The 15,413-nt window shown below is 39.3% G+C and overlaps 1 protein-coding gene across 1 annotated transcript; it reads left to right on the top strand.

Annotated features, from left to right (window-relative positions):
- Nucleotides 1–3,459: 3,459 nt before the first annotated feature.
- On the top strand, nt 3,460–12,512 carry LOC141791814 (uncharacterized). The gene is made up of 2 exons (XM_074672473.1): nt 3,460–3,785; nt 10,155–12,512. Exons 1-2 carry the CDS (start codon nt 3,641–3,643, stop codon nt 11,438–11,440), a joined length of 1,431 nt encoding a protein of 476 aa, XP_074528574.1. The 5' UTR covers nt 3,460–3,640; the 3' UTR covers nt 11,441–12,512.
- The last annotated feature ends 2,901 nt before the right edge of the window (nt 12,513–15,413 follow it).

Below are 15,413 nucleotides of genomic sequence, written 5' to 3'. Positions count from 1 at the left end.
GTTTCCACTACATGGAAGTGATCGTGGTGCACCGCCACGTCAAAATAAAAGCCGCCATGCCTTCAGAATTATAATCTTTGTCTTCCATATGTTTCAAATGTGAATTAATCTGTTCAGGGCTCTTTTACATGCGACCAAAATTGCCTTGACTAAAACTCACACTTGTGGAAGGATCATATTGTGGTTAAAACCAACAACAGAGCAATGCCTTGATTTGCCAACTCTCTTCAAAAGAATACAAGGAACTTGACTCTGGTTTGGAACTGGACCCTCTGTGCCAAAACACGTATGAATAAACTGTCATGGTTTAAACTCTTGATTATTTGTGACCATCTGTTTTTTTGTGTTTGTGTTGGGAAAGTTTTTTGTTTTCTAGTTCCAGAGCAACAGTTGTTGTTGGAGGCGTTCGTTGTGAGGAGACGCAACTGTTCCTGATCAGTGGCAATCAGCAGCTGTTCTTAAACTCCAGCTCAGGCTCCTGCAAGCTGCCACTTCCTGTCAGGTCTAAAGGTGGGTACACACTCCAGGATAATCTTTTTTTTTTTTTTTTTTGCAGTTGGAAGGTTAGAAATCCTCAGGGTTATTTCAAGATAAAACTGAGATTTTTGCACAACTTTTGATGTATAATAAGATGTATAATAAGTTTAAAAACAGACAGTGTTTGTGTGTTGATTTTATTTTCTGTCATTGTCCAAACTGAAAAATCAGAGATAGAAATTTTATGATGGTCCCAAAGTGCCCTGGCTGCCGCACGCTACTCCGACGGTCATTCAGCGTTGTTTTTTGGAGTTTTCGCTACAACTGCAGAGGTTGGTGAGTTGATGAGACCTGGGAAATGTCTGTCGTACTTATCTGTTCAATATCAGACCAACCTGGCTGGAATTGGAATGGTTTTCATGATGCTATTAAGATTTGAAACAGAAAAAAACAGTGAATGTCAAATATGAAACCAATTTCACTCTGGTCTGATATTACAGGTTTATGTTGCGAGGGACGCTACAATGGGTTGAAATATACCAGAAATCCCCTGCTATGCTGGTTTAAATGAGCTGCTGGAGTTACAGGAGCAGTGGGCGCCTTCTCTTTGACAACTGCCTCAGCTTCATCATCATCATCATCTGCTGCTCGTGTTTCCTTCCTCCCAGTCCCATCTCCTAAGCAGCATCACCCAAAGCGGCTGTGGGTGTAGTGGTGGTGAAAAAACATTGAAAAAGTGTTTTCAGCTGTTGTTTGCAGTTCGTGTCCGTCATCAACTTTCTGTCAAGAATTCCTGCAGAAAAAAAAACTGTTGCTGTTTGTTGTAAGCAACGGAAGCCTCCTAAACTTATGTGAACACAAAGTTAATTTAATGAATTAATCAAAGGGTAAAATATGTCACGAAATTACCATTTAAAACTTTTATCTTTTTAAAAAATGCCTCCTTGTGCATCCAGAGGGTACGTGAAAATCATTAACGTTTTCCAGTTACAGTGTTGTTTTCACTCAACGATGACGAAATCATTTCACTGACGCTCCTTCTTACATAATGATAACAAGAATTAGGCCTGGGCCAATAACAAATTTTGCTCGAAAATATATTGTCCAATAATTATTGCATTAATTGCAATTGCATTATTGTCAATATTATTTTCAAACCAAATTAACCACTAATATAAAAATAATATATCATCATAATGTAATACACCCTTTCAAATGCATTAAGCATTTATTTCTCATGAGTATATTTATACTTTATAGGAATAACACTAAATTTCAAATATCCTATGAAAAAAATTTGAGGGCAACATTTCTTTTGTGATGTAGTGAACTACACTTTCTGTGTCCATGTAAATTCTCTTCATTCAGGTCAGAGTTAATCTGAATGCTCCAAACTGAGACATCTTGACTGTTTAGAGTTTGTGAAGACGTTTCTCCTCTCATCCATGAGGCCTCGTCATCTTCATCAGCTTCATCCTAAACTGTAAACAGTCCAGTTGTCTCAGTTAAAAGTGTTCAGAATATACTTTTCTGTTTGTATTAATTTTGTCGATCAAACTCCTCAGTGAGTGTTGACTGTCAGGACAAAGGCTCTGCATCTATAGGTTCAGATTCTTCCCCAGCTGGGAAAACTGGCTCAGGTGGTTGTGTTGTTGGTGGGTGAGTGAGTTTGTTGTGTTGCCTTTTATTGTTGCTGCACACTGGCTCGTCTGTATTAATGAGCTCACCTCGCTCATTTGGTTTGAAGTGATTTTTTTCTACAGTTGGGCTGTGACGTTTCACTTTACAATCATCTTTTTTTCTCCTAATTATTACTGCATTAACCTGCATTGCCCCTCACGAGCTCACGAGGTTCACCTGCTGCACTCTGTGTTTATGCTAGCCTGATGCTAGCAGCCCCATCTCCCCCCAGAGATAAAGATTTTGGATGACTGACAGGAAAGAAAACCTGCAGACTCTTGGCCCTCCATGGCACGGGTTTGAGATCCCTACTCTACAGTTTCTATATCCTTCTTCCAAAATCCACAAGAGTTGTTTTCAAAATTAAATTTCATATTAAGGAAGTTGTTCGACAGATAAAAGTCATTACAAGTTTTGACCATAACTTATTTGGCTTTATGTAGAATTGGAAATGACAAAAACCTTTTCCTCATATTTTTTTCTTCTTCAGCTGAGAAGAAGCTGAAGGTTGCAGGTGAAAATCTGGGAGTTTCACAGGTAATTTGTGTCAGTCATAGTCACAAAGCATAGTCTTAATACGATTTCATTTCCTACTCATTTTTTAAAGCTAGTGCAGGTAGAGCAGTGGGCAGATAGTGGGGCTTCAGGATCTTTGCAGCTGAGATTAAGGTGATGGTTTTTAGCCTGAAGAGGAAGAGTCTTGATTTAAATCTGCTACTGTATGACTGTCACTTATAAAGGGTTAATGTGTTCAAAATTCTTGGAGTTTGGTTTGATGAGAGACTTACTTGGAAAAACCATGTTGAAAAAAAATATCTGTAAATGTGAGACAGTAAATAACATCCTCAGAAGCCAAGCAGGGAGTGGTTGGGGAGCTGAGAGGTGGACCTTGTATATTATTTATCAAGCTATCATAAGATCTACACTGAATTGTGGATGTGTTGAGTATAGGTCAGCTGCTGAAACAGTCCTAAGCAAGTTGGATAGAGTTCATACGAAGGCCCTGAGAATTTGCCGTGGGGCCTTTAAAACAACATCCATTCTGGCTTTGCTGGTGGTAATGGGGGAAACCAGAAGAAATGAGCTGGGGATCTATTCTTGGAGTGAATTGAGTGGATATAAGTATAGATCAGCTGCATCGTGTCTGTAGATAGTTGGGAATTTATTATTCAGGGGGAGCAGTCTGACTTTTTTCAACACATTAGACAACTCGCCACTGCAGACATTGGGCTCGAATAAGACAGAGTGTCTGTGTTTATTTGGTCGCCTGTGCCTTTCAGGAACAAGAACGAGACCGAGAGCGCGACCTGGAGCACAGTCCGTCCAGCAGAGGACAGTGATACGCCCAGCAACGTCGAAACTACCGGAAATAGACGAAGAAGAAAAGACGAACGCGCGCCACCAGCCAATTCAGAAAAACAGCTCAGAGAAAGACATCAGCGCTTAGTTTTCTTCCCTTTCTCTGACTTTTGGGTGTGAGGAGATGTCCGGATTTCAGCATCTTAAAGATTTGTTCGAGCGGCGGCTGGGAGAACAAAGGACAACACGTGGATACAAAGAGGAGCTGCAGCGACAAAGAGAAATACTGGATGTGGTTTTAATCCCTGAGATAAAGCTCCACAGAGCAGGTTGGTTTCTGAACATGTGTGTGATAATATTTCAGGGAATAGAGCCCGTACCCAAGGTTCATAGACCTACGTAGTGATGGCCCGCTGATACCCGAGGCTCCGACACATGCGCCGTAGCTCAAGAAGCAAACGTTTCGAAGCACTGTGCCGGAGCGTGTATCGGTCACGTGACAAGTGAAGTCCGAAACAGTTGAGTGACGTATGAAACAGTTGAGTGTATCGAACCACTGCTGTGGCTCGGACGTCAAAAGAAGCACCTGGTAGAGGTTCGGTTTGACAGTTACATTCAGTACTGAAGATCCAACATAACATGATAGACTACTCTGAGTAAAGTTAAACAGTTATTGTAGGGCTAAGCACCATAATATGAGAATTATATATCACACAGAATCATGTCACATAAAGGTGCTTTGTAGTGAACTGCTACTATAATGGACTCGTAACTGGCATTTGTGAGTTCAATTCCTGTCCAAACATGCCATGATAATATATTATAATTAAAAATATTAGACATCTGGCGTCAAAATCATCATTAAAATCTTTTAAGCTATGTGATATTTTAATTTGTTTTAGGGTGTAATATGACTACTGTCAGGCTTAAGTATGGAGCTACTGTGAACTTCAATTAGACGTCACAAATACATTGTCTTTATTTTTATTTTTTCAAAATGTATTTTATTAAGTGAGAGCGTGAAACCATTCATCCATGCAGTGTACGCAAACAAAAACGCATTAGCGGCTGAAATCCCAAATGACTCATGAAACAATGACTTCATCATAATTTCAATTGCACTTCATTTTATTGACCACAAGATGACCTATTCGAGCATTCTGTCATTGAAGCCTTGAGCAATGAAGCATTTTTTCGAATCAGGTGTCGGAGCCTCAACAGAGCCTCGGGCGCCCATCAGTAGACATAAGCTCTGACCCAGAATTTTTTAATTTATGCAAAAAAAAGAAATCATCTGCTTTGCGTCAGGCCACTAATGCTGCGTTTCCACCAAGCAGTACAGGTCGGTTCAGTACGGTTTGGGACAGTTTGGGACAGTTAAGTCTGATCCCGTGTGCGTTTCCACAGCAAACTGTGCCCTCTCGTGGTGGGCGGAGTGTAAGCCGGATGCTGGAAGCCACAGCTGGTAAACAATAGCGCGACGCCGTAGCAGCTTACCCCGCTATTAAATCCAACAAAGAAGAAAACGCGACACAGTAAACAAAGAGCACGGATGGAAGACATGCAGCATTTCGTCCTCTCTGTGATTTTCATGTAACTCTCTGTTATAAAGTGCAATCAAGCTTTGTTTCAGAGAAGTCTGTGAGCCGCCAGGAGAAATGCAGCCGCTGTCGGGGTGAGTGACGATTCTTTTGACCAATCAACGGTCTGCAGTGTGTTGCTCCACCTCCCGAGAGCGGATCGGTTCAGTCTGGCACCCATACGAAAGGGTCCCAAAAAAGTGGGACGGCTCGTCTTGGTTTTTAGGGATCCGTCCCGGGATGAGTCAGTGGAAACGCCGCTAAAAGCGTACCGTACCGAGGCGAACCGACTCGGACTGTTTGGTGGAAACGCGGCTAAACTGGTCCGGTGTTTCGTCGATTGACTTCTGAAAAATGGCTTCTTCCGGTAACGGCTTTGTCACTTTCGTTTGCAAATCCTTCTACAGAGCAATAAATGACGATCAAAACCAGTACAGGATGAATACCCTTCATGCTAACAGGCTAACTGTGGTGCTAAAAACAACGATGGTGGTGTTGCACCGAAATCTGTGACCATCGGAAAATGTGACCGCAGGGGGCGATGACGGGCATTGACTATGTGTGCGTTGTCCAAAAAAGAGGAGAAGAAGTTGAGTTATGTAAACTGCATACTCAAGGATTCATCTGGGGTAAACGTTTGCAAAATATGTAGAAATTGTTTGTAATTTATACAAAGTAGATGATTGATGTTGCTTTATCTGCGACCCACGAGTAAGCACCGCTTGTTATGGCTTCCTACTGATAAAGGAGAAACCATCCTATATACAGTTACATAACCCAGGACCTGAAAACCCTACATTAGATCAGGCGACTTTTTAAGTATATAGATATGCTATAATCTGCGTTTGCTGAAAGCTGCATTTTATGTGAAAGTCTTATGAATTGTTTCAAACATGTAGTTCGCTGTGCCTGCTCTCATGAGTTACATGTACAAAACCTTTTAAATTAACTTTTTAGTTTATTTATAATTGACTTCACGTTCTTTATATAATGTAATCCCTTTAAACATGTTTAATAAATAACATAAATTGAAAACAAGTGTTGTGTGTCTATCATTAAAAAAAAAAAAAACTATCCTTGCTGTAGGAAACAACAGCGTAGCCATCAGATAATGTGACCCTGTTTTACTCACATAATTTATTTAACCACCTACATAACTTTTCTGTGACTCTTTGTCATCCTCTCACATTGATCTGGGCTCTAGTATTCCTATTATTGATAATAAAACACCCAAATATTTTTTTTACTTACCTTACTGTGTCTGTTATGGTAAACATGGCATATCAAAGAGAAAATTTCCAGTCTTGACTCTATTTCAAATAATTATTGTTTAGTGAAATACTCATATGACGAACAATATAATTATAAAACAGGAACTTTTTACAATGCAATTACACAACAGGAACTATTTACAATGAATGAACTTTAGAGGGTTTATCAGTATCTATGAAACAAATTAGTGCCATTTACATAAGATTTCACATGGATGTTTTTCAGAAAAGTAAACGTGTCCTAGCCCTTTAAATATGTTCAAAATGGTTGCTCCAGACCGAGACCCAAAATGCTCAAAATATATCTAATAACAGTCATTGCCTGTTTACATGATTACTTATTGTAACCTGTTTAAAAGCTGAGCCAGGAATTCATGCAACTCTGTAAGAACATGTAACTCATGCTGAACGCCAAACCTGGTCTGGAGCAGGTTAAGTTCCAGGATCAGAGCTCACAGGGTGTGACAGACCTCCCGCTGACCAATCGGTTCTCTCGGGCGGGCATAAAAGACCGCTCAGTCACCAATTTGCTCAGCCGGAGTGAAGTCCTCCGGCGTGGGACCACCCCCTGTCTTTTTGGCCCAACATTTTTTCTTATGGGCTGTGAACAAACAATATCTTACTGATCATCATAACTGAGACATTGTCAGGGAAGAGTAGAAATGTGTGAAAATGGAATCGTTCATACTGACCACTTTGAAGGATGCTTTTATATTTATTTTTTATTTTTTACTCTTTCTATTATGAGGTGGGATATGATGCTGATCACACACACACACACACTGACTGACAACATGAATGAATAAGGACCTAACTGCCTGTGTCGTCACATGATGAGATAGGTCTATTTGCATTTTGCAAATTTACGCATTCACAGAGTCGGCGATTTTTTGCCAGCAATCCCTCTGGCTTCTCGCAGCCACAGTCGTGTTGCTCCTGGCCTGGACAATATTGCGGTATTCTTCGTACTTTTGCAGGATTATTTGCTGCTCCTCCGCCGTAAAATAGGCTGCTCTCTTTCCATTGTCCATTGAAAATGCTCCGGGGCCGCTAACCACGCCCATTTTATGTGTGCGCGCACAGATCCCAGCCAGATTCACTTATCGAGTTGATAACGAGCTTTGTAGTACAGCAGATCTGGATAACGGGGATCCGGTGAAGTTCAGCGAGGTGTCGCAGAGTTATCCTGGATGACTTAATCCAGCTTCGTAGTACAGGCCCCAGATCAATGTAAGAGGATGACAAACGCCCACAGAGAATAAAATATGAATAAAATAATAAACGATGATAAAATATAGGATGGTTTCTCCTTTATCAGTAGGAAGCCATAACAAGCAGTGCTTACTCGTGGGTCGCAGAGTAAGCAACATCAGTCGACTGCTTTGTATAAATTACACACAAGTTCTACATATTTTGCAAACATTTACCTCAGATGAATCTTTGAGTATGCAGTTTACGTAACTCAACTTCTTCTCCTCTTTTTTGGACAACGCACACATAGTCAATGCCTGTCATCGCCCCCTGCAGTCATATCGCTCATTTAGTATGAAGCTAAATTGTTCTACACTTGGTCTGTGACGTTTGGCTTAACAATCATCTTTTTTCCTCACTAATAATTCCTTTTAACCAGTACAGTGCACTTTAAGCTTGAAATGGGAAAAGCTTCTCTTCTAAAAGCACATTGTGGGCAAAGGCCTTTTTCTACCACAGTAGTGGACATTTTCCACCTGCTAGGTAGGACGTGTACACTGATAACACAGAACAGAGTCAGAATCAGGTTTTGAAAAGACTTTGCTTATTTCATGCAGGAAAACCATGATAATCCTGTTATCACAATATGAAGGAAAACTACCCTGATATATATGTTAAGTCGTATCGCCCACCCCTAAAAGTTACAGACTTTAAGTTCAACAAAAAAACTATGGTTTATCATCAACGATTTAATTGAATAAGTTGAATTATAGAGATGAAAAAGTTTCTGCCCATCAGCAATGAAGTACAGCACTGCAGCATTACATCTCCATCAATGGGAAAGTCTAGGCCAGAGCTCTCAATCTGGAATGGAATCTGGTTATTATATAAAAGAGTTGTTCACTGTTGTCTGATGAAATGCAACACTTGATATTAGAGCCCGACCGATATGGGATTTTTGGGGCCGATGCCGATAATGGGGGCAAAAAAAAGCCGATATCCAAAATATTGACCAATATCCAATATATTGGCGATATATATAATAAATTCATTGATATACACAGGATAGAACACAAACTATAATACCCATATGATGCAAGATAGAGACAGAACACTATTCAATTAAAACAAGGAACTTTAATTATAAAACTGTCAACATAAGAACTGTAGTTTAAACCAATGATAAATGAGAACAAGCTGTAAACACAATAATAAATTAAAAAGTCAAACTTAAAGCACATCAAGTAGAAAAAAAGTCAAACTGTAAACACACGATGATAAATAGGAAAAATTAAACTGTAAACAACACAATGATAAATAGGAAAAATTAAACTGTAAACAACACAATGATAAATAGGGCAAATTTGTGCAAACAGACTTGTGTAAACTGTATTTTAAGAATACAATGAAAATAAATATTCAAAAATCAAGTTTTCAAACTGTAAACATGTAAACAGTTGCAGAATGCATATATTGTTTCACAAAGATGAAACTTACATGACGTTCAAACACCGTATTATACTCTTACATTAGGTGATGGTGGACGCGTTAATTAACATTTGCATTTATCTCTGTTCATCTCACAAAAGATGCAACTAACACGATGTTAAAACGCCTCTCTTAAGTCTTACTTATGATTATGGTGGATGTGTAAATTTACTGTTACATACATCTTTGTTTATTTTTACAAAGGTACAACTTACACAACGTTGAAAATTGTTACACACTCTTACATGAAAAAAAACTTGTATGCTCTCCTTGGCATGTCTTAACAGTGTGTTTTTGAGCACTTAAAAGTAGAGTTACATTGTTTTGCAAAGTCACAGCTTACCTTGGAGTAAATCAAATTGTTGCTGACCTCTTCTGTAGCCAACTTAGTGTGGGAGAGGGGGGGCTGCAAAGCATGGTCTGCGTGTGAGGAGGAGGGACAGGGCACTCGAGCAGCGTGCAGCCCAACACAGACTCACAGGAGCAGGAGCGACAGAATCTCTGCGGAGCAAAAATTGTTATAATCGGCTACATTTTGGCCGATGTTGATTATTTTGTGACAGGCTATAATCGTCCTGATTAATCGATCGGGCTCTACTTGGTACAACCTGTTAACCTTGATTAAAATTTACAATACTTATTAACATAAAGTTAATTTGTAACAGGCCAACACTTTTCTTTTTTACTAAAACTAGACTAAAATCTTTCTGAGATTTCAACGACTAAAACGACAAATACTGTCAAATATGGAAATGACCAAAATGTGACTAAAACAAATGGATATTTTCATCCCCAAGACTAAAGGGGTATACCTGCGTATTACATAGACTACACCTCTGGATTTATCTAATGTCCGTATTGCTTGGATTGGTGGGGTTAATATTAAAGAGTTAGACTCCAGTGAAAGACTCCTTTGTAACTGAGAAATATACTAATCCATATCTTTGGTTTACAGATGAGTGTAAACAAGTGAACTCTACCTTCAGTTCTTCTTTCAGATCAATGTGTCAACGTGCAGGAGGCTCCTGTGATCATTTGTCCAGTAAATGAGATTGTCCTTACAGTTCAGCAGCAGAAAATAAAGATCCTGAGTTTTTTTTCTCTTTCAGATTCTCCATCAGGAAGATGATCGAATATCTCATTAATATTTCTTCACTGTGTCCTGCAGCTGTTCAGCTACTAATGGTGAAGAAAGAGGAGCTTCCCCCTGAGCAGCAGGAGAGGAGCCCCTATCCAGACCAGGAGGAGAATGAGTCCCCACTCATTAAAGAGGAACAGGAGGAAGTGTGGATCGGTCAGAGGAGAGAGCAGCTTCAAGGACTGGAGGAGGCTGATACCAAGGTCCTGTTTCCTTCAGTCCATATGAAGAGTGAAAATGTTGAAGAGGAACCTGAGTCCTCACTGCTTCATCACAGACTGACTGACCATATGGAAACAGCAGCTGGTGGAGAGGACTGTGGAAGACCAGAACCAGCAAGGAGCTCAGATCCAGAAAGAAATTTACAAGCAGAGATTGAGGTTAAGATCGAAGCCTCCTCAGATTCTGGATCAGGGACTGAGGATGAAGAAGATGACTGGAAGGAGACCAGAGACTGGTGTAAAACATTAAAGTCTGCCACAATCAAAAGAGCAGAGACTGTAAAGTCACACAGTTGTCCTAAGCCTGGTGAAACTGATCGTGTGGTTTCTCTGACAAAACAGAAACCTTTCAGCTGCTCAGAGTGTGGAAAAGGATTTACTCGTAGAGGAGATGTAGGCAGACATATGTTTGTCCACATGAAAGAAAAACCTTTCAGCTGCTCTGAATGTGGAAAAAGATTTAAAAACAAAAAAAGTTTGACTACACATATGAGTGTTCACTCGAAAGAAAAACCTTTCAGCTGCTCAGAATGTGGAAAAGGATTTAACCACAAAAGAAATCTGACAAGACATTTATTTGTCCACACAAAGGAAAAACCATTCATCTGCTCTGAATGTGAAAAAAGATTTAATCAAAAAGCACATCTGACTACACATATGAGTATTCACTCAAAAGAAAAACCCTTCATCTGCTCTGAATGTGGGGAAAGATTTAGCCTTAAAGGACGTCTGGAAAGACATTTATTTGTACACTCAATAGAAAAACCCTTCAGCTGCTCTGAATGTGGGAAAAGGTTGAAATATAAAAGTAGTCTGACTTCACATATGATTGTTCACTCAAAAGAAAAACCTTTCAGGTGCTCTAAATGTGGGAAAAGATTTAGCCATAAAGGACGTCTGGAAAGACATTTATTTGTACACTCAATAGAAAAACCCTTCAGCTGCTCTGAATGTGGGAAAAGGTTGAAATATAAAAGTAGTCTGACTTCACATATGATTGTTCACTCAAAAGAGAAAACCTTCAGCTGCTCTGCATGTGGGAAAAGGTTTAAATATAAAAGTAGTCTGACTACACATGAGTGTTCATCCAAATGAAAACCTTACAGCTGCTCTATGTGTGGGAAAAGAAATTACCTGATAACCACAGCTGACTGCATGATGGTTCACTGAAATGAAAACCAACAAGCCTTTGAGCTGCTCTGAATGAGGTAAAGGATTCAGCAGGAATTTTTTCTGACTGAACATGGTTTTTCACTGAAACGAAAAACCCTTCTGCTGCTCTGAATGTGGAAAAGGATTTTACCACAAAGTCAGGCTGACAACACGTTTGTTTCGAATCTGAAAGGTATATCATGGGGTTGCCATGCTTTTCACCTTACCATCTGTTCTGAATGAAGCAGATTCTCTTTGTGTTCAGAGTTATAAAGTATTCTTTATTGAACGTCATTGAAGGTTTGTGAAAAGTATAAAATACTCAAATTTGTGTGACTGTTAACATGAAGCATAAGAACGTTTTCATAAGTCAGTTTGGTGTTTCCTTGTAGAGGTGGTTTTAGGGGTCAGGTTTTTAGCGTCCTGTCTTACATTAGAAAAACCTCCTTCATTTTACATTAAGGTGCAAAAACAACTGTTGAGAGAGGGACTGAGAAAGGACAATAACATAAAGGGAGCTGCAAAGGTTTCAGGGGGTCTGTTTTATTAGGAAACAAAGTTATTTTAATTAAAGTCTGGCCTCTGATTAAAAAACTGTAACAGGAGAGTGGCAGGAAGTGATGCAAAGAATTATAGAAAAGTGGCATAAGAGGAAATATTATCTGTTAACTGAGACTTCTTTTTATAATCACACCTGTGGTTATGATTTTACGAGACTGTCTATATACAATTTAGGGTTTCCGCCACATGTAAGTGATCGTGGTGCACCGCCACGTCAAAATAAAAGCCGCCATGTCTTCAGAATTATGATCTTTGTCTTCCATATGTTTCAAATGTGAATTAATCTGTTCAGGGCTCTTTTACATGTGACCAAAATTGCCTTGACTAAAACTCACACTTGTGGAAGGATCATATTGTGGTTAAAACCAATAACAGAGCAATGCCTTGATTTGCCAACTCTCTTCAAAAGAATACAAGGAACTTGACTCTGGTTTGGAACTGGACCCTCTGTGCCAAAACATGTATGAATAAACTGTCATGGTTTAAACTCTTGATTATTTGTGACCATTTGTTTTTTTGTGTTTGTGTTGGGAAAGTTTTTTGTTTTCTAGTTCCAGAGCAACAGTTGTTGTTGGAGGCGTTCGTTGTGAGGAGACGCAGCTGTTCCTGATCAGCGGCAATCGGCAGCTGTTCTTAAACTCCAGCTCAGGCTCCTGCAAGCTGCCACTTCCTGTCAGGTCTAAAGGCGGGTACACACTCCAGGATAATCGGGCGGATTTTTGTCCCAATCTCCCCCTTATAGAAAGGGGATCAAAGCCAGCAAAGGCCCGATTGTCTGATGACATCATGTGTGATTTTCGTGTGGTGTGAGGTGTGTTCAGAGTGATTTTGTCTGGTTGGAGCCGCTCAGAATGCTTCTGATCGACAGATTGTAGCTGACTGACTGAAGAGGAAGTAAGAAATCTATCTGTGATACTTCAAACAACTTCACTCACCTCCAACTCGGATTGTTATTCATATCCCTGCCACCTCCACAACTTTTCCCATCATCCTTTTTCTTTTGTGTGTTTATTTTTTTTATCTTCGCAATGAAAACAGCCATCAATGCTTTTTGCTGTACATCTGCCATGTCTGTTGACACCGAAGTCACGCTTTACTATGCGAAATTTGGAATATTGAAGAATCTGAAGCTCTGTTGAAGAGTCTGTTAGTGTGTGGTGTCCTCAAAGTGCAGACCACACACTGTAAGATCAGGAGAGAAATCTTGTGTGATCTGTGTTTTGTTATCATCAAGTGTGTGCTCAGTGTGTGAAGTTTTGGAGAATCTTGTACTGTGTACCTGCCTTTACAGTGTGTCTCTTTTACTTCTGTGCAGAGGTGGAAAGAGTACGAAAAAATAAGAACTCAAGTACAAGAATTGTTACAGTGCTCAAAATGTACTTGATCACAAGTGAAAGTAGTGGTGTTAAAATAATACTTCAGTAAAAGTACAAACTACTCTTCTCAAAATCTCCCCAGAGTATTAATTACTTTTTAAACCAGGGATGTTTTATTGAGTTGTCAGATCAGTTTGACGAGATGTTACTGCCAAAGTGATGTCATGGTCCTGCAAAAAAAAATTTTTGTACACATTGTGTAATCTGTATCTGCAAAAAAAAAAAAAAGTAGTGATCATGCATGCACACATGGGCATTTCTGCAAGGAAAAAAAGTCAGCCTTACAGAAAATTCCAGTCATAATTTGTGACCCCAGAGCCTTTTGCATGATGCTCCAGTTGTGAGAGTTTGAGTTTGACAGCAAGATACAAGAAGAACACTCACATTAACAAGACATGAATGTCCAAAGATAAAGTGATTAAAAGGAATATAGAATAGAATATTCTTTTATTGATCCCCCATAGGGGATTTTTTTTACCCCAGCAGTTCACAGAAAAAGTGCAATAAATGCAATTAAAATAGCAACAGAATAGTAATAGAAGAAGGATATCAAAACAAATTAGACATTTAAAGAAATAAATACAAATAGAAAAATATTACTATTTATATATTACATAAAAACAAAAAAGTACAATACAAGATCAGTACAGTACTAGGATGATATGCAAAGTACTGGGATGATGTACAACAAAAAGCCAGTATATCTTTTTAATAATTGATGGCATAAGGTGAGAATTTGTTTTTTTAAGATGTGTTATAAAGTCTTGATTGACAGATGCAGAGAGTGAGACATCGATTTCCACACGTAACTTATTCCAACATGCAGGCTTAATAACAGCTCTTTCAACATCTCAGAAAATGGTGGTAAGATCTCAGATTAACTAATGATCTGGAGGCTGCCTTCTTTTCTCCTGCTGTACATGAAAAAATCCTCCAGGTTCAACCACGAGCACTCATCAAGTATCCGATCAGACAGCCTGATTGGCTAAAACATGCAGCTGAAAGTAAAAAAAAAAAGTAGTGAATTAGATTACATAGTGAAAATTATACTTGAGTATGAGTAAAATTACACACTTGAAAAGTGTACTCATAAAGTACAGGTACCCCAAAAATCTACTTAATTACAGTAACTTGAGTATTTGTAATTGGTTTCTTCTGCCCCTGTCACATATTGCTCTGCAGATGGATTTGCTGACACTGAGAGAAGATGAGCGCAAGTGGCAAAGCCTTTACTGGAAGAAGCCGTTTCCAGGAGTCAGAAACAGCTTCAATTGACGAAACACAGGACCAATTTGTGGCCTGACATAAAGCGGATGTGGTTTTAGCATGAATTGAATGGTACTGGGTCAGAGCTTCTGTCTATCAACCTTAGCTACTGTCTCAATTCCCTGAAACATTTTCACACACGTTCAGAAACCAGCCTGCTCTGTGCAGCTTTATCTCAGGGATTAAAATCACATCCAGTATTTCTCTTTGTCACTGGAGCTCCTCTTCGTATCCAGATACAGTTCTTCTTTCTCCCAGGTCTCTGATGACCGCAGCGAGCAGCCGCCGCTCGAACAAATCTTTAAGATCCTGAAATCTGGACATCTCCTCACATCAAAGAGTCAAAGAAGAAGAAACTAAACGCTGATTTCTTTCTCTAAGCTGGTTTTCTGAGTTCCTGGCGGGGAGTGTTTCCGAGACTCTCTGGGGGCACCTCATAGCTTTTTAATTTTTTATCATCTCTCTTTTTCTTTTCTTTTTTTTAAGAATTTATTTATAATCTTTTTGTGTTTGGCAATTCTGCTGAAAAGTGCGCTGTCACCATCTTCTGAACTGAAGTTTGGTTCTGGATTAGGTAGTTGAACTTCAATTCTGCTCATTAGTTTTTCTTTTAAGAAAACGTCATTGTTTGTAAGTTTATCGTAGTTCTTTTCCAACTATACATTTTAATGTAAAGCATAAATTCTGTTGCTAGAGTGAATCCCGAAGCCTTT

This window comes from Halichoeres trimaculatus, unplaced genomic scaffold, assembly GCF_033239565.1.
Source record: "Halichoeres trimaculatus isolate MK-OKI-2021-1 unplaced genomic scaffold, fHalTri1.1 fHalTri1_scaffold_1, whole genome shotgun sequence".
In the NCBI taxonomy this organism is placed as follows: domain Eukaryota; kingdom Metazoa; phylum Chordata; class Actinopteri; order Labriformes; family Labridae; genus Halichoeres; species Halichoeres trimaculatus.
Note: the sequence above shows the minus strand (reverse complement) of the source record. Positions and strands in the feature narration are given on the sequence as shown.

Coding starts and splice junctions, on each gene's coding strand:
- LOC141791814 (XM_074672473.1), top strand. CDS start 3,641: ATGTCCGGATTTCAGCATCTTAAAGATTTGTTCGAGCGGCGGCTGGGA. Junction 3,786..10,154: donor GATAAAGCTCCACAGAGCAG/GTTGGTTTCTGA, acceptor TGTGTCCTGCAG/CTGTTCAGCTACTAATGGTG.